Raw genomic sequence first — 23,855 nt, forward strand, 5'->3', positions numbered from 1 at the left:
AAACGCACTTGTACACCCCCTGTATTTTTCAAAAAATACAAAATTAACAGTCCGTTAACCAGAGCACGTTAAGTGATGACGTGGGCTTTAAACTGGACATGAAATGACCCTTTTACCCATTCACCTCGTCTTCCCCAAACCTCACCATTCCTGTCTCTGGCGAAGAGGCGAACCAGCCTTGTTCCTCCTCTGGCGGAGGGAAGTTTGGATTTTGATCTGTAGGTTCTAATTTTTATTTTTTTGCTTTCACTTTCGAAGGAAATTTGAGTAGGGGTTACTCTTGATGCTGGAGCAGTCTAACTTCCACACTCCTGGATCTTCCCCCCTCCAACAACCCCCCCCCCCCCCCGGGGGGCTTCCGATCTGTGTTTGATGATTTCACCTTTTTCAAACTTGAAGAGGAAGTGAGCTTTGGTTTTAGGGAAGTGGATTATATGTTGCTGATGTCTGTGATGATGGTGATGAGTCTTTTGACTGGAGAAGAGATCAAGTAAAGCAAAAAAGAAAGAAAGAAGAAAAGATGTCTCCATTAGGGGCTGTTGTTGCTTGTGAATTGTGATTGTCGTCAATGAGAGAAAACTGGGGTTCTATCCTTCTTTTCTTTCCCCTGTATTTTCACGCATCTCATGTGCAGGAGATGTGATTTGCCTTGAGAACAGCTTGTTGCCCAAGTTATTGCATAGTTTTTAAGCGGGGGAGATCTTTCTAGGGTTTCTGTTATTGTTTATATTTTTCTTCTTCTTTTTCCTTTTTCTCTCTAAAAGAGGGTCTGGTAGAATGCCAATGTTCCAACTTCCTGCAGAAATTAGAAACAGGAACGGGCTTCGAGCAGAAATTAGAAGACATGTCTTCAACCAAAAGTCTGCCATTTTTCCTTCAAAGGTTCAGATCGGTGAGTTATCTATTGGTGAGGCCGTCTCTGTTAAAGGTCTCAATAGGGACCCAACTGAGAGAATGCGCCAGAACAGAGGAACAGGGCTTCTCTCCAGGGCTGGTTAGCCTCTTCGCCGGATATAGGGATGGTGAGGTTTGGGGGAAGATAATTGGTTTGTTAAAGGTAGGGTGAAAGGGTAAAACAGTCATTTCATGTCCAGTTTAAAGCCCATGTCATCACTTAATGTGCTCCGGCTAACAAATTGTTAATTTTGTATTTTTTGAAAATAGAGGGGGTGTACAAGTGAATACTTTAGATACCTGGGGTCTTGCTAGAGTTATGGAGATCTTGTTTGGAATCAAGAGGTTTTAAGTTAAGTAGAACAAAGACAGAATATATGATATGTAACTTCAGTCAAACCAGGAGAGGTAATGATGTGGTGAAGCTCGAGGAGCAAGAGATACTACCAAGTGAATACTTTAGATACCTGGGGTCAACCATTAACAATGAGGGTGATATAGAGGATGATGTTTCACATAGAATTAAAGTAGGATGGATGAAGTGGAGACCCGCATCATGAGTTTTATGTGACAAACGCATGCCTAGTAAGCTTAAGGGGAAATTCTATAGGACAATAATAAGACATACGATGATATATGGGGCGGAATGTTGGGCCGTTAAGAAGAGTAATATAAATAAGATGAGTGTAGCGGAGATGAGGATGTTGAGGAGGATGTGTGGCAAGACCAGGAGAGATAAAGTAAGGAATGATTGTATTAGAACCAAATTGAGAGTTGCAGCAATCCAGGACAAGCTCCGTGAGAACCGCTTGAGATGGTATGGTCATGTCCAATGGAGACCCATGGATGCACTAGTAAGGAGGAGTGACCAGTTTCAGTTTGAACTTTGAAGGAGCTAAAAGAGGTAGGGGCAGGCCTAAAATGACTATTGGAGAAGTGGTAAGAAAGGATATGAATGTAGTAGGGCTCGACCCTAGTAGAACCGCGGATAGGGTTGTTTGGAGGACAAGGACCCGTGTAGCCGACCCCTTATAGGGGGATGTTCCTGGGATGCTGCTTTGACTTTTTCCTTTAGTAACTTTATTTTATCTTTTTACTTCCTTTTACTCCTTTTTTTTTTTTACTCCCTTCTACTTCTCCTATTTCTATTACTGTCGCAGCCTCTTCGGATCCATGTAGCCGATCCCATTTAGTTGGGATAAGGTTATGGTTAATGTTGTAGAGGGGGTGTACAAGTGTGTTTTTTTAAACTTCGGGTTTATTAGTACTTTAGGCAAAATACAGGGGGTGTACGCACAATTTTGTACAGTTTTAACTTTGCAAAGTATTGTAAAACCCTTTCTGGCTTGTAGCTTCCCTTGCAAAAGTTCTTATCATAAAAGAAAGCAAAAGGTTTTCTACACGGGCACTTAGAGAACTATCTCTAAGTACACACCCTTATTTTGCCATGTTGAGAACTGTGTTAGCAAATCCCACCATGAGATATTTAGGCACCCCTTAGATTATTGACATGTCAAATTTCATGGGCCATCTCAACTGTATGGCCTGCCAAGTATTGAACTTTTCCACTTGTATTTTCATTTTTTGCCATTCAAACCGGAAAAGGTTGATCCATGATCCATCCATTCCAATCACTGGATAGATATGGGATAATATGGATATGAGATCAGTTAAATCTCATAGGTAAATTCAATCATGTGGCCCACTATGTATCTGATCTGTCACTCATGATCAATGTGCGAAAATTCGGTCAAAATGACAGGTCTCGACAAAGGTTGAAACAAGACCAAGTGCTATACCTAGATCTTACCAAGTTTCGGACGAAATTTTGACCATGTTTCAGGTTTCGGCCAAAACCATACAAACCTATGTATAAAATGCATAGTTTCGATTGAAATTGGTCGAAATGGGTTGCTAGTTTCGACAGTATAAACTCCAAAGAGAGAAACTTCCTAGAAAACCTCAGTTTTCGTGATTTTTCGGCAAATTATTATCTTTGTGGAACAAAATGTTGGGCAGTACTGGAACTCGATGTGGTACTAGGAATCTATGTAGGGTAGATGGGTCCAATGTAACTTGCTTGTATTCTTCAATCTTCAGAAGTTTGTAATGAAATATGTATAACATTAGATAATTATGGAATGGTTTTTAATTTTATATTTATTCATTCTTAATGTATATTTAGTTGTCCTAATTGAATTATGCATGTTCTAATAGACTAGTACTAAATTTTGTGTAGTATACGTTAATATTAGAAAAAGTATATAGAAACGTACAACGTATACTCCGAAGCCAAACTACCACTTTGGGTGTGTTTTTTACAGTCTAAGGGTTCCACTATGTTTAGAGGGCCTAAAATAGAATTGCCCAGACGTTTCAGGACCTAATTTGAACAGTTGGGCCTAGAAGCCAGCAGATGAAACCAATAGCCGTAACTTACAAGGTTTCATCCAGGTTTCGACCAAAACTCGATATATTTCGGTTTCGAGCCAGGTTGAAACTTCAAACCATGCTCATGACTCAACAATCCAAATGCTGACCAAAATTGAATTATGGATGGCATCAAGTGATATGATGCTTTTGGGTATGACATAAATAGAGGTTGATGTCAGAAACATATCCATAAGTTTGGGAATCAATTGATCTAACATGAGGAAAATAAAACATGTCTAATTGTGCCCATGTAGAGGCATCTCTCTAAAGTGCCCTCATAACAAAACTCTTCCCCTAAAACAAATTGAATCTTGCAGAGTGGATGGTATTGGACAGCTCTGGGTTTGTGTGAACTAAAAGAGGCGGAGGAGAACAGATTAGAACTGAAGAAAAAGAAAGGGCAGAAGCCTGTGTGCACAATATAAATGAGGGCAATTACACTGCTAGTTATTCAATGTCATCTGTGTAGTTTTTACATAAATGTATGGACTTGTTTCTGATGTCGAAGTAACAACATGGTTTGAACTGTCCACCCAGATTGTAAAATAATTGAACCATGAACCGCTTGCTTTTACAGTTCTCACTTTAAGAACATCTGGTAAACAGGATTTGTCAACAAACCATAAGACAATCATACGCCTCACTGAGAAAATACAAAAAGACCAGTTAATTATGTAAGGACAACTTTGACCAATATTTGGAAATAAAACGAGTATTTTCCTATAACTTACCTTGGGCTTCAGAGAAGGAGCCCGCATTTTAATCATTTCAACGACCTCTTTCTTTATTCGTTGGAATCTATCATCTTTTTCTTGCTTGGCCGACAAACCCAATTCAACCATCTCCTTCAAGTTTCTCTGTTGAGAAGACACAGTAGAGTGGTATTAATACTTCCCACTCCTCAACTTGTACAAAACAGGACGACAACAACAACAAGAAGTCAACAACAACTGAGCCTTATCCCAACAAAATAGAATAGACTAGTTAAAATCCTCGAGCAATAATTAAAGATTTCGCTTATAAACAATGCCAAAGGCCTTCTACTATCCATTTTTCCAAATAAGCAGATACAGGTACTAAGACAGCAAATATAAGATGCATCTACGCCAATAGAGAGAGACTAAGAAAACTTCAATTTACCAGCAAGCAAGCACTAGCATCCCTGTCCAAGCTATTAATGCAGGCTTTTTGAGCATTTTCAGTGACAATCAAGAGGGGGGGGAAGAAAGCAGTAGACACAAAGAGCCATAGGATAATTTCCTAGTAAATAGATACCTTCAATGTTTTTAGCTGCACTAAGTGGCCTAGAATACTCATTAGGTGATTGATTAACTCCTCTGATATTCTTCCTTGGCTAGACTGCTGCAATAACCACAAAAATATGGGGTTAATTTCTTTAAAACTTTCAAGTGAACAAAGATTGTACAAGTTAAAAAAAAAATAGAAAAAAACACAAACAAGCCCCTTATGGTTCCATTGAACTAGAAACTACAAATAGTCAAGTAATTAAAACATTACTGCCAGTCTAGCAACTTTAGCAAGCTTCTGTTTCACTTCTCGAGGCAATCTCCGTTTGACTGCTTGTGAGGAAGTATCCGCATCCTGAACTTCCACAATTGGTGGTCTAGCTGTAAGGTAATGAAAAGCTTTTTTTAAATAGAAACATCCTAAACATTCACAGAAATTAAGAATTAAACGTCAGTGTTTGCAACTTACATTCTGCAACTATCTTCTCAAGCTCCCTAATGGCCCTTTCAAGCATTGTACCTTTTGGCCTAACACTAGAACCTTCCTTTGCATGCATTGATGTTGTCTTCTGTGTAAAGATTATATACAAACCAAACACCAATCAAATGGATTGTAGGGGACAATAAGAGGCATTATCACAATAATAACAATTCAACAAGTAAAACTTATAAATAAAAAAAATAAAAAATAAAAACTAACAAATACAAAGAAACTATTAGCAAATCCTACCATTTACATGCAAAAAATTCTTAGAAAGAGTATGAAGAAACAGAAGATGGACCAAATCACAAAAGGAAATGCACATAAATTTGTGTAATCACTAATCAGCCAAGTGACCCAGTTTCAGTTGTTGTTTATTCCTAAATACAGGATAAGTATAAAACAGTGTTAGCAGTATGCTCTGCCTGGACTGTATCTTGATTGTACAGCATGTGCCAGAATCCTTAAGAGAAGAGGAAAAATCCCAAAATCTAGAAGAAGAAAAAAAGTTCCCTAATCAAACCAAATTGAGGAACAACAGTGTGTAGCATCCGAGCAAGTTATCCCATCAAATTCAGTCACCAAGGCATATTAGAGGAAGGTGCCAGTCATGGAACAGGACTGACTCTCCACACATTGACCTACTGAACTAGGAAATCATGCATTTACACAGTGCAAAAATAATGTGCCAGAATGGAAAATAGAACCGAATAATATAGAAAATCATCCTGTAATAATGTTATATTTCACCACAAATCTATCAATACTATTGAAACAGGTTTATTGACCAAAGCTTACAAGTTGAATGGAACCCTCTCACAACTATCAAACACTTTTTAGCACCGCCATGAAATCTACTAGAAGAAACAAGGAGTGACAACAGAAGCAATAATACAATCGTATTAGAGGTTTCAATGAGAGTCATGAGACAACAATGATGAATTCACTTAAAAGCATAGTTGTCACAGCGTCATGGCGATCCAAGTCGTTGGAGGGGTGTCTGATCGATATATCGACACGTCGCCCGCCATGGCGTTGCCATAGCGATCATGTCGACCATGTTTTATTTTTTATTTTCTCTATTTTTTAATGTTTTAATAGAGGTATACTCAAGCCATGTTTTATTTTTTCTCTATTATTTCTCAAGTTTTAAGGATGGCAATCTTGTAATTAAGCAGAATCTAAGAAAGGGCATAAAAGGGTTTTGATTTAATGACTAAGGGTAAACTTAGAGGGATGTGTAAAGTATGGACAAAGGGGAATAAAAGAAGAGAAAGGTACTTTAGGAAAAAGACAAAAATAAGGGTTTGTAATAACCCACGATCAGATTATGGTTGTCTTCAACCTTGAGTTCAGCCTGGGATGGAAAACAGTGCAGTACGAAGGAGATAACTCCTTCAATTCTTCTTGGTCCAGTCTAAATCTTCAGGCGAAGTATCGCCACATCATGTTCTATCAATTCCAGCAAGAACTCATCACAGAAATCAACTAAACAAGGAGTATTTAATCTCCCTGGAATCAGATCTGGCAATTTCTTAGTTGCAAGTAATCTTCAAAGGTTTGAATCTCAGGGCAAGGAAAGCTTTTGGGTGCAAACCTCTCAGGTAAGGATCGCCCTAGGGTGGTGATTCAATGCACCAAAACTCAAGCCCAATCGACTCTCTCAAAGGGTTCAAAACAATTCTATTGAGGGTTGCAGTCACCGCCCAACAGAGAGAACATCAATGGCAAAAGAAGATGAAATCGAAGAGGGAAAGAGAGACAGGAAGCAGAAATCGAAGAGGGAAAGAGAGACAAGACGCCATGGCGTAGGTCGATATGCATGCTTCTCCAGCGCCAAGACGCCATGGCGACGCCATGACAACTATGCTTAAAAGCAACAAATTAAACTTCAAGCAATCCGTAAGATGCTTTACAATTTACATCCAGAAACTAAGGCTGTACACGATCATAAAATCCATCCCTTTGGGGCCCATTATCCGTTGGGATTTAACCATCCTACATCATAAAAATATGTTGTATGTATGGAGTGAAGGAGACATCTATTTCTACACTGGAAGGTGGCTAGGATCTTTTTAAGTTTAAGTTACTTTGGAAGCTGAAGCTGTTTGGAAACTGCTTACTTAACAACAGGGTGTGAAGATGCTGTTTCTTATTGATCGAGAGGATGGTTTGGGAACAAGTGTAAAATCATGTGCCGGCTACTTCCTTTCATACTGTCACTGTCATGGGGATCATGGAAAGAGAGGAACAGAAGTATTCATTATATGTAAGCATGCTCAATCTTTGGAACTTGTTCACATAAAGTAAATTTGCTAATTATTCAAGTACATAATGAATTTTCAGAATAATTTCAAAGATATAAAAAGAAGATTTCCATATTTTGTACCTCAAGCATATTATTCACAAACTTTTGCCATTAATTTCATTTTTTCCAGATGCATATATATATATGGTACAGAGTGTTAAGAAGAAGGCTGCAGAGGGTGGATCACAGCAGGTGGCATAATGAAATTTGTCCTCTTGCTCGTTTTGTCTACATTTACAGGTAAGATGATCCATCAGTGTTTTGATACCAATTGATAGTACTTCCATTACTTTTCCCTTATGAAAAAATGGTTATTTCTCCTGTTAAGTGTTATCAATCAAAATCAAGAAATAAGACTGATTCATAATCTACACAGCCTTTCTGGAGAGACTATATTATTTGCACGATAAATAAAACCCAACAATCAACAACAACGATAAATAACCTTACCAATCACTAATAAAATAGTGCAAAAGAAAAAATACAAATGGGGTCACTAAAGAGAACCAGCAGTAGCTAGGGATTTTCAGAAGAGATGAGTACTTACAGCAGTCTGAGAGGGGTACTTGCTACCAGACAAATTAAGGTCAGGCAGCTCCGTACCACCATTTTTATCCCGGTACCTAACTTTTGCAAATGCCTCTAGCTCATTAACATCTTTCTTCAGTTGATGCTCAAACTGAGTGGAAGCACTTTTATCCCGATTAGTCTGATGCGCAGCATCAGAGGCTTCACCTCCAACTTTCAACTTGTTATTGAGATCTTTAGATTGGACAATTCCAGTCTTCTGTTTTTCAGTCTCTTTTATATCCATTGGTAATACAGAAGAATCCTTATTTGAATTTTTTGAAAAAGAATTTTCCAATTTAATGCTAGAATCAGCAGACTTCTTTTTGAAAGTTCCCATAGAAGCATTCAATTGATTCTGCCCTTTCCCATCTTGATAGTGCTCACTTGTAGCTGGCAAACTTTGAGGACTAGAAGACTTGCTCCCCACCAATGGTGCAGTCCTAGCAGCAGCTTTCATCCTCGCATTACCCATTTTTGCATGTTTATATGGTACATGCTCACCATGAGCTTTTGTCAAATCTTTTCTTCTTCGCTTCCTTGGTTGGTGGTCAGGAGATGCAAAGGGTTCATTTCTAGTAATGGAAATATAATAAAAAAAGAGAGGCACAATCAGAGGTCAATAAATTAATAAAATAGTTTATGATAGTCTAAGATACAAAAAATAAATGCCTCCTTGTGTAATGGTGTAGCAACTAAACAGGACAGCGGTAGCATGTACAAGTAAAAGAAATGAGATTCCCTGCTACATTTACACCTAAAGGCTACAGAAACATATTGGGGATAGCTATGACCATGAACCTACTTTTAGTCCATGGACAAGATTATTTTGGCTGAAACTTAAGATTAGTGAAAGGTACTTCATCAGATGGAACCACACAATGCCTGCCACCTGATATCTCATGGAAGTTACCAAGTTCACAAGCCAGAGAGAGAGAGAACACAAGTCACATTGAGCTACTATACATGACAGGGCATCCCCCATGTCGATGCTTAGTTAGCACCAAAGGAAGTTCCCCATGTACCGACACCACTGAGGAAAGTTACAGCCTGAACAATTTTCACAACGCAGAATAAAGCTTTGAAAAATGATCGAGAAGACAACATTTTGAAGACAGTTCAATAGAAGAAAACACAGAATGGTAAGTCAAAAACAAGGTGGACCATACAGTTGAATTGGACCACAAAATTTGACTACTGGCCAGTGAAGTGCATCCATTATCTACCAATGGTCAGAATCACCACATCAACCCTCTACATGGCTCAGAAAGGTGATACGTGGAGAGGAGCCTCTTTATGCCACTTTCTGAGAGAACCATTCCCTATACAAATTTCTCTTTCTCACCTGCTGATGCAAGCACATAAATACATAAGTCACACAAATACCCCTCGATTTGAATATATACAATCCAAGACAGCTTGGTTTCAAGGATCAACCAGGACATTCCAAAATAGATTAACATTGGATCATCTAATCCTGTCTAAGGTCGGGATCTACTTTGATCTGGACTAGGGGTGGCTGCGACTGGATAATCCCTGGTCCCCAATCCTCGAAACAATTTTTCATAGTATTTCCCATGACTAAGTAATGCAAGCCAGTGTAAATTTGGACAAGGTTTTAGAATAGGTTTTGGGTCGGGCCATAGTTGTCAAGGCGTCGCCTAGGTGTCCAGGCACTATTTGCTGGAAGGATGCCTTGGTCGACAAGGCAACGCCTTGTTGGGGCCTTTGTTTTAGGTTTTATTATTGTAATGGGTTGAATTATAAAGCCCAAAAGTGGGGGGTTATGGGGGGTTCATGAAAAGTATTATTTTATTAGTGGGTCCCATGTCTATAGTCCAAGTTTGTCTCAGCTTGTTTGATTATTATTTATTTTAGGCTAGTAACAGTTTTATTACTTTTGGTTGTTTATTTAGAGTAACAGAGTAATAAGGAATCCTTATGAGAGTCAATTTAAGAACGTTAAAAGTCATAAAATGCAACCACCTCCTCTTCTATGATTTGGAATTAATGGATTAAATTGTCAAACTTGAGGGCTGATCTTATAAATTCACGGATGCTACTTTCTCTTCTTCTCTCCAATTTATCTCTTTCTTATTTGGACAGCAAACATATTTCTCCTTACTTTCACATCAATCTCATCTTCTAGAAAGTTTTTTTTTTTTAAAAAAAAACATCTTCTCTCTTCAACACGCATCAACCACTCCTTTCTTTAATCGACTCCTGATTTCGGGTCCTATTTTTACTCCCATCTTCTTTCGATCTCTCTCCTTTATCAAGAGAAGATTCCAATTGAGGAAATAAAATTCACTTCTTCCTCTACAAATCTTGGATGTAAGGTAGCCGATCATTATTGATTATGATTGTAAGAAGTGTAGGACCATCGTACTATCAAAGCCAACGACCATGGATGTTAATCAAATGGTGGAGACTTGTCATCATTATAAGACTAAAGGACGAGTCTTTTCTAACAAGGAGGGAATAATGCACGCGCAGTTTAAATTTGAGCCAGGTTATAGTATAGGATTGGGTTAGGTCAAAAGTTTATTATTGTAATTGGCTGGATTATAAAGCCCAAATGTGGGGGTGCATAAAAATTTCTTATTTTATAAGTGAGACCCATGTATATAGTCCAAGTTTATTTTTTTAATACAAGAGTTCTATTGTTAGTTATTTTAGGCTACTAAGAGTTTTATTAATTTAGTTGTTTATTTAGAGAAAGAGAGTAATAAGGAGTCCTTATGAGAGTCAATTTAGGAAAGTTAAATATGTAACCATTCCTTCTTCTACGATTTTGAGTAAGCAATACTTATGAGAGTCAATTTAGGAATGTTTAACAGTTTAAGTTGGCTTTCTGTTTCTCTCGATCACCCTTCTTTAATCTATTCCTGATTTCTTCCTCCTTCTACATCGATCTCATCTTCTAGAAAGATTTTTTTTAAAAACATCTTCTCTCTTCTACACCCATCGACCACTCTTTTTATCCCTTCTTTAATCGATTCCTGATTTCAGGTCCTATTTTTCCTTCCATCTTCTCTCTCTGCTTTAACCACCAATAGGTCTTTTCTCTTTCCTTCCTTCCTCCTTATCAATTTCAAATGATTAGATTATTTTATGTCTGGTTTTTATTATGGAAATCAATTAAGATCTGATAATTGTTCTTTAAGATCTGACCGTTAGATTTGAGATCAGATTTGGCCCATATCTAGCTGTCAGATCGAAACTCTTTCACTCGTAGGCCAATCAGATCAGTCATGTCTGATTGATCTGCATCACTAAGTCATTTCATATTATCGGTATCTAACTTTTCTTATTAATAAAAGAAGTAAAAGAAAAAAATAAGCAACAGATTACAAACACAAAAACTTAAATAACTTTAGTACTTTACTAAATAGAACATACAAATATGATATCTCATTCTTTTTTTCCCCAAATAAAGTCTGCCATCACATTAGTGCCCTCCAACATATGAGAGCACTAACAAGCTGCAAGAAGTGACAGCAAACAAAATCCCCTTCAACTGAATATCAGAGTGTGTTTTTATCGTGCATTAGGCAGTCCTATAGAAATTCTACCACTAATGTTCTGTTTGCGTCCTCAATACCAACAAAGACATACTTGCTTCAAAATCTCTAAATCAGAACCATTATAATACATAAACCGTGTGCTTTAGGGGCCATAACTTCATACCTCATGATCATACTAACTATTCCTTTCACTGTTCTTGATTAACAAGCTTCCAGTAATTGCTCACTTTGCTTTACCCAAATGATATCAAAGGTAAGGGCCAAAATTCATTAACTCTGACATCCGACCAACAAAGGCTCAGGCCCGCACAGGTATCCATTCAGGAAGTTATGTCTTAAACTTCAAAAGTGATTGTTCAACCAAGTAACCACTCAGCAAAAACTAGAAAGTAACCAGTCATTATGAACTCAAGGATTGTCAAAGGAATGCAATAAAACTCACATGCGTTCCAACTTCCCCCTATTAACAAAGAAACCATTGTGCTTCATTGGTGACTTGTCAACTTGAAAATATTCATCCTGAGGAAGCGACCATGATCATTAGAAACAGAAATTTATGGTTAAATTTTTTTTTTAAAATTAAAACCAGAAAATATAAATAAATATGAAGAAAAAAATTTAGTTTTAAAGCAATTATGAAACAGCCAAATAAACAAGCAAGAAAAAATTAGTTCAGAATCATTACTCTGAGCATTTTCTTCAGACTATAAAGAATGTGCAATTTACATTTTGGGTCCTCCATGTTAGTGACATCTCTGAACTGGTTCCTCCAAATTAGATATACCCCATTTTGGGTTCCTCCTCCCAAATGCTGTAGGCTGGACACAAGAAGAGGTTGCATCTAAGCAAGATATCTTCCATATTCTCCCATTATTTTGTAGGATTTCCCCGCATTTTTCTGTTTCTTCTCTTTTGATGGCAAACACGGATGCAGCAAGACGGTTTTTTGCACTTTGTGCTTAAATACTCCATTGTATCTCCTATCAGGCAAAAAATTCTCTTCCGCCACCCATTTTTTTTCTCAGCAGCATTATCTTGTGCCCCATACATTGGTTATTCTTCTAGCTTTGACGTAGCCTTGCTTGGAACTTCTATTATCACCACAAGAGGCATCGGTGGAGCTAGATGCTCCTATTTTTGTAGGCATTCTCTTTGTAGTTCCAATCCACTTTGTGACTTGATGCCAATGTATAAAGGTAAATCTGCATGTTGGATATCCTAGTGTCAGCCTTTGTATTACTATGCTTGACTACTTTCCTCTATTTGCTTTTTGGGATAGACACGTAGAGGAGGCAAGGAAGCCATGGTTGGAACCGATGTATCTCTGATCCATTCTGGATGAGTCAGATCCCTAGTTGGATCAGGCATTTGAACATATTTCCAAATGACTCGACATCGACTCATGCACTCGGACAATTTAATCTGTTTCTATTACAAATCCACACATTCCTGCCTACTAATCCAGCAGGTGACTCAACTCCGTCTGACCTGAGAGACCAACCTGATCTGCCAAATGGTATCCACACAGAGGACTGTATTTCTCTCAGGCTTGGTAGCAGCAGTTGAGATGGGACATTGGAACTTCATAGCTCTCAAATGGAATTCGGTGTTCTGTGATGAGGGTTTGACCGTTCAACTATTTGACTTTAAAAGAGATTGGGCTGATGATAGGCAAAGTATATTTTTGAAAAATATTATGAGTCTTGATTGCTTTCACTGATCTGTTCTAACGTCCCACTAATGGAGGGACCAAAATAGTGTATTCTCTAACATGGAGGACCCAAATGTACATTTCCAAAAGAAAAGAAGTCATCTCACACTTGCTTCTAATACAAAAGAGAATTAGAAGCTAATCTACAGACATACAACAAGATTCAGTAGCTCAATGGAAAATTTTCACCTCAATTAACTACTGCACTAACTACTAAGTCCCTTAACAACTACACCTACAAGAAACCCATAAAGAAAAAAACCAAGAATCCTGATACCAACCAGCTCAGCATCATCTATAAAAGAATCTTCTGTGTCATATTGATCGTCAGGAATATCGTCAAGTTCTTCCTCGTCGCTGCTTTGTTTACCCTGAAAATAAGTTTGAGTCACCACATTAACTCTGAAATAATATTATTTGGTACCAAAAGTATCAAGGCGAACCCCATTGCACTTATATTAACTACGAAAAATTTGCACACATCATACAGGATCATAATAATTGAGGAAACTTCAAACCAAAAGGAAAAAAAATGGCAAACTTCGTACCACATAGAGGCGTTCAATTTTCTCAATCACAGCACTAAAACGATTTGAAGGAGGTGCATCTTTAACTTCATCCTCCGCAGCTTGAACCTTTAAAAAAATCAAAGCACCATCAAGTCAATCATTAAAAGATCAGCCAAAAGAATCTTCAGAACCAGTATAGGAAGAGTTATGCATGGAGAATAAAACCACCCTCGCTAAAACCAGCATCTTATAAATGAAACACATACCCAAACGGAGATATGCACATACATAAATTGCATCATGCATGGAATGAGGAAGATTTCACTGATAAAGATGGTCAAGCACATGCTTTTACTCAGGTGTACACATGGGCATAAAGTAACTACAGGGGCAGAGCGAGATTTTCTACTGAGGATCAGGGAGCAGCACAGTCATATAGAGACAAGGGAGGGAAAACCACAATTCCACTATTTTCACAGGAGATAGACAATGTTTAAAAATTGAATATTGGGGTTAGGCGTTGGACCATTATGGCAGAGCAGTTGACAGTCCAATAGTCCAACAATCCAATAGCCTGATGAGTTAACATAAGTCATAAGATACGCTGAACTACTGATCAAGGAATAAGAAGTGGAGCTGAAGTAGTGATCAAGGCATTGCTATGTGTTATCAAACATCTTGGTTTGAGTCTCTTCATAAGCATATTCTAAAATTAAAGTTTTAAAAATTCTTAAAAAGCATATCCACAAAATTAATTTTTTTAATAGACATATCTGGCTAACTACCCCCATTACCCAAAGGTCCAACTATCAATTTTGAACAACTTTGATGATGGATTATTTCAATCAAAGATCTATTGGGCAGTTAACAATTTCCACAGGTCTGGCATTCCAAACAGTCCAACCATGGTCTAAATGTCTAATTACCAGAAAATCTATGCAGACACTGAAATCACATTCTGGCTGCCCAAGCAGTCTATGAACGAAAATGCTAACCTTACAAATTCATGTGGTCAATCAGCTGTCAGGACAATAATAAATTTTGTTTCCCTAACCCCCTATATTACATGGTTCTTGATGCCAAACGGTCCAGTATGACGTGTTTGTATTGGAAACATAGGCGACGTTTCCCATAATTTTGTGAGGTTAGCAAAACCAATCCATGAAATACTAAGATATATATGTGTGTACCAAAGGTTGATATGCCTAAACTGGCTACATATCGATGCGCTCGGCGTACAGTGTTCCATTGTCGATGGAAGAGATGCTCAACAAGGTATCCACTTCCCGGGTGAACATCTTGAGAGAGTTGTCTGACTGTGATTGGACGGAAATTTCAGTATCGGTGTCTATGTTGTAAATTGTTTACAAAATGATTTTAAATATTTTTATTATAATTACATTTATTTAAAGTGCTTTAAAAATGTTTTGTGTCCAATCACCAGTTAAGACTCTCTGATATTGGCCATTCAAAGGATTAGGGTTTCGGCGGTGTCCGATATGTGATGTTGATGGAGAGACTAGAATGTAATGAAAATTTCTATCACTTCGGGGTTAAATGATTACATTTTGCATGGATTGTCCTTGTGCGTGATAAATGATAATGGACAAGATGTGAGATCACCCTTTTGGATCACACCACTTGGTTTGATCACAACCGTTGGTTCTAAAGAGGCTCAATCATAAATATGATGGCAATGGGAAACCCTAATCACTCTTGCAAACTGAGAATTCAGAATTGAGTGAGAATTGCAAAGGGAGGAAGAGAAAGTCTCTTCTCCATTAGGGCTTCGCCAATGAAGAAGTTTCTTCCATCGGGCGGTGACGAGTACAAGTGTTGATTCTATTGAAGGATTTGCCTTCGTGAATCTCAAGGTAACCAACCCCAATTGATCTCTGTCGTTTGATTGTCAAATACCCTAACGGATTCGAGGAGGCGTTCCTAACAGCCAATTTTTCATTTGGTATTCCGCATCCCCAACAGGATGATGAAGTGGTGGCTCCAATTATCGTTGAAGAGCCATACATGGAGGAACATACACTAGTTGATCTTTTGATCAAACCAATCGAATTTGTGTTTTCACATTGCAACTTCAACAACGGACTCCTTGTTGCAAAGTTTGTACTTCGTACCATTGGATCGTTGGTTTCATTGAGTCAAGGAGAATGGTTGTTGATTGTTCGTCGAAGATCCTCCCTAATGTAGTCCTAGATAGACAAAGGGTCTACTAGGAGCCAAGTAACCAGGACCTTTCAATTCTGATGGCCGATGGGGGCAGAATTGAGGATTTAGGTTAGAAATAGGGTTAGGTTTAAGGTAATGGATGTAAATTTTATATGGTAATGCTAGGCAGGTTTAGAGGAAGCTACAGTGAAGGTTTAAATGATGGTTTGAGTGAAAAATTAAAAATCAGAAAATTAGGGTTAGGGTTTCGGGTTTTGGGAAAGATGGGAGTGATGGGTTTTAGGGTTTAGATGAGAGTTTAAGCTAGGGCTTTAGGTCGAGTGCTAAGGCCAGAAAGGAGGAGGTTCGGCTGCAATATGGGCAGGTTTCACTGGGTAGTTTTTTAGGGTTTGGGTTTTAATCGAGATGAGTGGGATTAGGGTTTAGGTGTTAAGATGGGCTGCAACTAAAATCGAGTGGAGGGGGCTGTGGTTGAAATTTAATTGAATTTGGTTGGTGGAATTGGGCTGGGCAGAATCTAGATAACCTAGGGTTTTGTTGGGTCGATTGGATTAATGGAGGGGATGCTAATGGGAGTCGATAGGCTTAGGTTGGAAGATTAGAAGAAGAAGGGTGAATGCTGAATTAATAAACCACTTACTTGAAAACTGAACCTTCAATGGCAGCAGCTTTGAAGATTGAAGATGGCTTCTCCTAATCTACAAGATGCAAGGAGTTGAGAAGAAGATCCTCCCGGTCTACAAGACGCAAGGAGTCAACTGGAGATCCACTAGTCCCTTTCACCTTGATATTACTCACAAGGCACACTCTCAAAGGAGCAAAGCAGCAGCATCAATGGCAGCAAGCAAACACAAAATTTATTTTCAAATCTGAAGTGTGGAGGAGCCTCCCATGATTTTATTAATATATAATATGGCCTAAGGCCCAATTCCTATTACAAATATGAATCACTCCCCTTCTAAAATCATGGAGGGGGTGGGACACTTAAATTGAAAGCTAAAACTTAAAAGATTCCCTATCTACCAATAGGAAATAAGAATCTAACAACCAATAGGATTAATTCACTTAAATTGAACCATTGCCTAAATCGGTTCAATTTAAGTTTACAATTAAACTGAAAAAATAACTAAGGCTCCAAACACTAGACCCTAATCTTAGGGCTGCTTCTTTTTGCAGATGATTGGATCTGCATCACTCCCTTTATATAAAACTTGAGGCCGAGTTTTTTCAAACAAGAGGGAATAATGCAAGATCGGTTTGGTTCAATTTGGATTGGGTCTTGTTTTGGTCAAATTATGGTTCAACCCATGACCCATGGTTCAAGTTTGGTTCAGATCTGATACTTCAAGAATCAGAAACTGTGAAGCTTAATTGGAGGCTTCTTTACAACCTTGTGGTTACAGATTTCCTAAATTTTAGGAATCTTATCAGTACACAACTCGTGGGGCCCATGGGGACCTTATCTCCAGCCTTGCGTGTGGAGATTTCTGGTCTCCTAAAAAACAGTTCGTAGGATTATGAATTTATCTTTGTCGTATATTTATTAGTAGTTGATTAGATATAGGACTGTTTACTTGTTTTGGTTCCTTTCTTGTCCATACATGGGAGTAGTTTAACTTTTCCTTATTATTTTATTCACTTTAGGTTACCGCCACATCAGCCCATCAATTGGCATGAGTAGATTTCTATCTTGTTTTAGTTTTCAGTTTTAGGTTTTATTTAAAGCAACATAGGCCTAAGGTCACTGACGATTTGATGAATGAAAGTTGGTTGATTTAGTAATATTGAGGTTGTTGCCTCTCTTGCTCTCTCTCCTCTCTCTTCTCTCTTCTCTCTCCTCTTTCCCCTCCCCATGATTGGGTTTTCTGGTTCTCTTCTTTCTTCTCCCCTCTTCTTCTCCTTTTCTTCCATTGATCTGACCCACCACCAGTTGATCCCCCCCCCCCCCTGATCTGCAATTCTGCATCAGTAGGATCAGTATGGATCTTTGCAAATACCACCACTTTAAGAATAAGCTTACCCCTTTGAAAAGTACCCAGCTTTCCTAAAATCCATCTTCTCTTTTCATTCTTTCTATCACCGGCTCTCAAACTGTTCATTTAGAAGGTGTACAGAGGTTATGTCAAGGGAGATATTCACAAGCTACAATCTAGTAAAAAAAACAATTCTTCCAAGTATCTCTATACTACCACAAATACAGTACTCTTGGAGAAATTAAACCAAAGTTCCAAAACAGCCTCACAACATCCGAAGTACACCACAAAATCCAAGAACTCCATAAAACATGAGTGCAACATTTGCAAATTCAAGGCCAGGTTCATATCTAGTGTTTTGAAACCTTCCAAGAGACCTCCCTACACAGCCCGTTGTAGGCTTGTAATCATCCTTCCAAGTCCCCAATAACCAAATAACAAAAAAGGTACATATGGTATTCCTTTGCCATAAACCCCTGAAGCCCCTAAAAATACAAAGAGGCTTTCATCTATGATTAATAAAAAACAAAACCAAAGAGTAGCATGCTTCCCTCCATTTTTCCCATTTCACCCTAATGGCTAAACCACATTCCACATAATATAATCAAGAAAGCTCTAGTATACATCTTCTCCAATCTAATTAATTGCATTATTCCGGGTTCCATTTTTTTTTTATAAATGACAAATTTTAGTAAGAAGAGAATGCAGGAGACAATAAATAAGAGTACATATACGACAACCTTTTTCAAAGAGCACATATACGTACAAAACACCCCTACCAATCAATAGCAAACTCCAACTGATCAGCAAAATCAAGAATGCAGGGCCCTAACCCCAGACTACAGAACATGGGCCAAAATATAAGTATTCAAGGAATACTTCCTCACCCCCTTGTCTTCATAACTCATCCTCTCGAAAGTCACTATATCTATGAAATGAAATGCCGATCATAGTCCATAGATGCCGCCAAAAGAGCAAGTTTTATAATCAGTTGAGAGCATATGAACCATAGAGACAGGGGGGATCCTTGCTCTCGATCTTCAATTCTCTGAGAATAAGGTCATGCACAATTGTCGAATTTCAATGCTTGGGAGTATGCTTTAAGGGGGTATTAGAAAAGAATAACTATGGTTTAGGAATATGCTCGAAGAAAAATAACATTTTAATTCAGCTTTCTAGATTTGCAATCCAGAGCAGATCATCCATTAGAGGCTTATCCATTATTCTTAATTCAATGAAGCTTTAATCCATAAAACTGTAAGACTTTGGCATCCTCATACTAACGCTCCCACACCCACTCATATTTTTGCACTGTGTTTTGGGCAGTTAGGTATTAACAGCATTTTCCTATATCAAGTCTACAAATACATTTCAAGCTTTTCATCTGCTACTACAAAACCTTAGACATGTCAAGAGTTTCTCTTCTATATATTTGAATCTAAAAGGACATCTAACATCATACATAGTTGGGCTCCAGATCACAAAAAGAGTTTAGTGCTCTTGGATATCAGTAAAGAAATTGAGAACAGGGCTTTCATTTATATTCTCCTGTGTGCAAAACTTAGCAAACAGATCAATGGACCCTTGCTATAGGAAGTGATAACTGATGATGGATTATATTTTGTAATAGGGAAACTCCCACACAAGTCGTTTTTCAAGATTCTCCTTTGATTCTGTGTTTCCTTGGCCCTTAGTAAAAAATTCTCTACAATTGCTTTTCTCCAATTCCTTTTGTTCCATCCTAGGGAGCACCCTTCATGCTTAATATTGAACTGTGGCACTCAGGTTGCATTGTATCAACACCATAACTGAAAACTGCAAAAGGCTTAAAGGTAGCTTGCGGTCATTGAGTACTGCAAAGCTATGGAAGAAATTACGATATTTACAATCTTTATCAATTAGTTCACATTGACCGGATAGTGCCAGGCTGACAGATTCTGTAACTGGATTACAGTGGGGAAAGATTCCGTTTCACCAAAGGTCGCAATTCTACATGGACAACCCCTTGCAAACTTTTTCACTGCAGTCTTATTTTTCAGTCTCATCTACCTTAAACCAAACCCCTTTGCTCAAATAAATAGATAAAAAGGAACAGCAGAAAGTAGATTCACCAAATGTGTAAGAACACCTACAAACCAAAAATCAAACTAGAAGACTAAGCTAAGCAGCCAATTGAGAGAACCAAGCCAATAAGGCAGAACGGTACAATAGCTAATCACAGCCGGAAAGGGAAGTCTGGAATTTTGGTAAACATGTAACCATACGAGGAGCAAACGAGGAAAGGCCCTCAGTAACTCCATCCACAAATGGCATCGCTGTCCACACGATAACAACCAGTGTCGGTATAAACCACTAGAAACACTTAAACTAACCACTCAAATACCCAAAAAGTTGCCAGAATGTAACAACTACAAACCCTCAGCTAGAATTCAAAACCAAACAACAGTTAGATACCTAAGTCGACAGAATGCAGTAACTGTAAATCCTCAGCTAATAATTCAAAACCAAGCAACAATTAACATCAGAAACGATCAAAATTGAACGCATGTAACCTCACCGGAGCAATACGAGATTCAAGGGCCGGGTGTGCGCCGGTTGGAGCCTCAGGCGCAGCAACAGGCGATCGATTCGCTTTGTTGGCATCCTTGAGCAGCTTCTTCCAAGACACGATGGTGGTCTCGCCTGGATTAAGCTCCACGAAGAACCCACGCCCATCCTTAAACGTAGTAGAAGAAGATGCAGCACCAGTGGCCGTAGTTGCAGAGGGGAAAGACGAAGAAGATACCACCTTGGAAGAAGAACAAGTCCCACTAACGACTTTCTCCTCCTCCATAGTGCCTAGGGCAGTCAAATCGAATGTACGGAGACCGACATTGAAGCAGATGAATATGAAATAGAAATAATACCCATATGAGAACGGATTCAAGGAAACTTGCAAGGGCGAAGGAGGACGCGTGTTGCAGAACCAAAGCACAATTAAGATGGAAACAAAAGGACCTACTCTAATCGGAAACACAAAAAAAAAAATTCCAAAACAAAGAGGAACTGATAGATGCAGAAGTGCAGTTTCGGCTCTTGGCACCTTACGGGCCTCTGCGCGGGATACTAAAATCTTGTCAGACTTAACCGCACATCAGTTTTTTTTTTTTTTGTCTTCTCCCAAAAACTGACCTCAATTCCTCACCATTTACCAAAATCCATTCTCGGGTCTTTCTGCCGTTTTGGTTTTTTTATTTTTATTTTTCATTTATTTTATCATTATTAAGGTCCTGATTCTGACCGGGTGGAGGCTGTTGGATTGGAATATTTTGTGAAAGATAAATGTTGGATTGTAACCATACCGCATAAGGAATGCAAGTTTGGCCCTGTCGGCCTGAGCCCTCGTCGATGCTGAACAGGGCTGGGTTGAGATGCCTTGGTCCTGAGGAGGGGTCAGGGTTAGAATTTTCGGCCCTGAGTCATGGTTGATGCCTTGGATTGAGCCCAATCTGGCCCAACCCGCCCTTGTCTTTTTCTTCCTGTTCTTTATTGTTTTTTTTTTTTTCCTTCTTCTTCTTCTTCTCCCAGCGTCAGCCTATGCATCTCCCTTCACCTCTATGGTCAGGGCTAATCAGAGTCAGTTCAGCCAGACCATGAGGGTGGGTCAGGATTGGATTTTTCTAGCCTTGAGTTAAGACGCCATTTTTGGCTTAGGCCTAGCTAAGAGGACTCAAGATTGGGCTAGGGTTTTAAGAGGCCCAAGCCAACCCAACCCTATTGTAGCCCTAGTGCTCATCATACTTATTAACCCCAACTATGATTATTAATATTTGTATAAATATTATGTGTATTTACTCTCCACACAGTTACAAAAAAAAAAGAAAAGTGTGACAAAAAGTTTACATGTTTAGTAATTGCAACCATTGGATGGGGTTGGGGGTATCTCCTCTGTAGCGCGGGCGCGCTACATGTCTATCTTGTGGTGCAACACCAGAGCTCGTCTCGTGGACGAGCTCCCACTTGGACGGCATGGATCGAGTTGGAAATCCGGACTTCAAAAATAAGAAATCCCCCTTTCCAATGCTTGTGAACCATGCTCAGGTTTTCTAGCTAGATCCGTGTCAGTCAAATGGGAGTTCGTCCACGTGGCGAGCTCAGGTGCCGTGCCACAAGATTTGTAGTGCACCCCTGCGCTACAAAGGAGCCCATTTCGGTAGATTTGCAATAACACATACCGCTCACCCTCCCTCAGGTGAAGGCACAAACGTTGTGTATGTACATTATGGTGCATAAAAACTTAGGTCTAAAAGTATTTACCATCCATCCATAAATATGTTTGATCTTAGAATAAGAAAATATTCATATAGAAAAAGGACATTATCCAAGAGCGTGGCACTAACACAAAAACATAGAATGGAGCAAAATGACCACATGCCCTCATAAAAAGCGCAAATCCCATCTCTGTTAATGTTTCCACGTGCACTCCCATTGGCCTTGCCCTGTGAGACGAATTCCATTAATAAGAATTATATCTATAATCATAATTTTGAGCTTCCACCAAGTTGGCTTGAGGCTATACACCAAATAAGCCAAAGAACAATTATAAACATGGTATTTTTTAACATTTATTTATGGTGTGTAATATCATTTATGCCCTTTATAATATAAAAAATACCACCCTCTCCATGTATGAATGAAGGAAATTCCATTTGGTTATAATCTCATGTAATTAACCGTAATTACACATAGCAAAACCATAAACAGTACGGCTAAAAAAATTACAATTCAGAACAAAATCCAAGGAATTCCTAAAAGCATTGGCTTTGGAGATCATGAGAGAAGAAGAATGTACATAATCGACCTTGTTGAGCCAACTTAAGCACCTCTAATAGGCAATTAACTCCCCGTCAACTGTATGAATATCATAATTAGATCCAATACATAGCAGTTTTTTGAAGTGGCACCCAAAGAAAAAGTGTTAAATCGTTTTAGAATTACTTTTACAAAGAGGACAAGATATTCCAAATATTTGTATTCTCATATCTGGTAGAGATCAAACTGGAATGGTTGAGTTGATAAATCACCATTTAAACATAATAATCCTCGATGTAAACCAATTGATGATCCTCAGCTTCTTCCAGAAAGAACTGGAGACAACAACAATGGTATTGAGGAGATTGCACATTGAAGAGAAGAGATTAGCCTATAGAGTATAGAATATTTCTTTGATAAAGAATATATGAATTATATGTTAGAATATTGAGAGATCAAACTTTAACTTAAACGACAATAGGGGGTATTTGCTTATTTAGTTATTTATGAATAATATCTTAAGTACATGTAACTTAAATGATATTAGGCATATCTAAGTGTTTGTCCAGCTTTCTGACATAAATACATATCTGTCATAGTTTCAAGCCAAATTTTTCCCAGTTTCGATGGACATATGTGTCAAAACCAGTCAAAACCATCAAAATCCGATCGAATCCAGTGATTTTATAAAATCCCCCTTCAACTTGTTTCGAAAACCTACGAAACCGAGTTAACTCAGTGGTTTTGTCAGGTTTCGATTGAGTTTTTTTTCCATGGTTATCACAAGAAAAATGGAGAAAGAAGACTATTGCAGTAAAACATCAACAAAGAGAAAGCAGTTGCAGCAAATCATCAACAAAGAGACGGTGGGAGCTCTATCGTCTGATGTCTAGATTTCGTAAAGCATGGTTTCTTGTATCCTTCTTTCTCCCGGACTGAATTGGAAGTTTGGGCTTTATCCAAAAAAATAGGGGGTAGTTTGGGAATATTCACCGGGAGATGGAAAAGAAAACCCTTATTGGCTAGGTTGGCATATCACTCTTAGCTGTCAAGTGGGTTTTGTTGGTTCCAATGGGATAAGTCATAGAATTTTTATCCGCTGCTGTATGCATCGTGCGGCACTACATCAGCTATGTGTGCACAGCGGGCCCCATTATGCAGACATGACTGTTGCTACGCCGCATGATGCATACAGCAGCGGCTGCTGTACTGGAGCAAATAAAGGTCCTC

At 38.5% G+C, this 23,855-nt stretch overlaps 1 protein-coding gene across 6 annotated transcripts in view; it reads right to left on the bottom strand.

The window, feature by feature from the left end:
- Positions 1–21,038, bottom strand: part of LOC122668954 (ubinuclein-1-like) — a 32,081-nt gene extending 11,043 nt beyond the window's left edge. For 2 of the 6 annotated variants that reach the window (XM_043865555.1, XM_043865551.1), the window contains exons 1-9: positions 20,392–20,846; positions 13,717–13,803; positions 13,450–13,539; positions 11,900–11,976; positions 7,911–8,505; positions 5,044–5,143; positions 4,846–4,955; positions 4,603–4,686; positions 4,059–4,184 (exon numbers count right to left, since the gene is read on the bottom strand). In XM_043865555.1, coding sequence (XP_043721490.1) covers positions 4,059–4,184; positions 4,603–4,686; positions 4,846–4,955; positions 5,044–5,143; positions 7,911–8,505; positions 11,900–11,976; positions 13,450–13,539; positions 13,717–13,803; positions 20,392–20,667 — 1,545 coding nt within the window. In that variant the 5' untranslated portion in view covers positions 20,668–20,846. Of the gene's footprint in view, positions 1–4,058; positions 4,185–4,602; positions 4,690–4,845; positions 4,956–5,043; positions 5,144–7,910; positions 8,506–11,899; positions 11,977–13,449; positions 13,540–13,716; positions 13,804–20,391; positions 20,847–20,902 lie in introns of those variants that run through there. The other 4 variants (XM_043865553.1, XM_043865554.1, XM_043865550.1 and 1 more) reach the window with 3 other exon arrangements.
- Positions 21,039–23,855: the final 2,817 nt, after the last annotated feature.

This window comes from Telopea speciosissima, chromosome 7, assembly GCF_018873765.1.
Source record: "Telopea speciosissima isolate NSW1024214 ecotype Mountain lineage chromosome 7, Tspe_v1, whole genome shotgun sequence".
Classification (NCBI taxonomy): domain Eukaryota; kingdom Viridiplantae; phylum Streptophyta; class Magnoliopsida; order Proteales; family Proteaceae; genus Telopea; species Telopea speciosissima.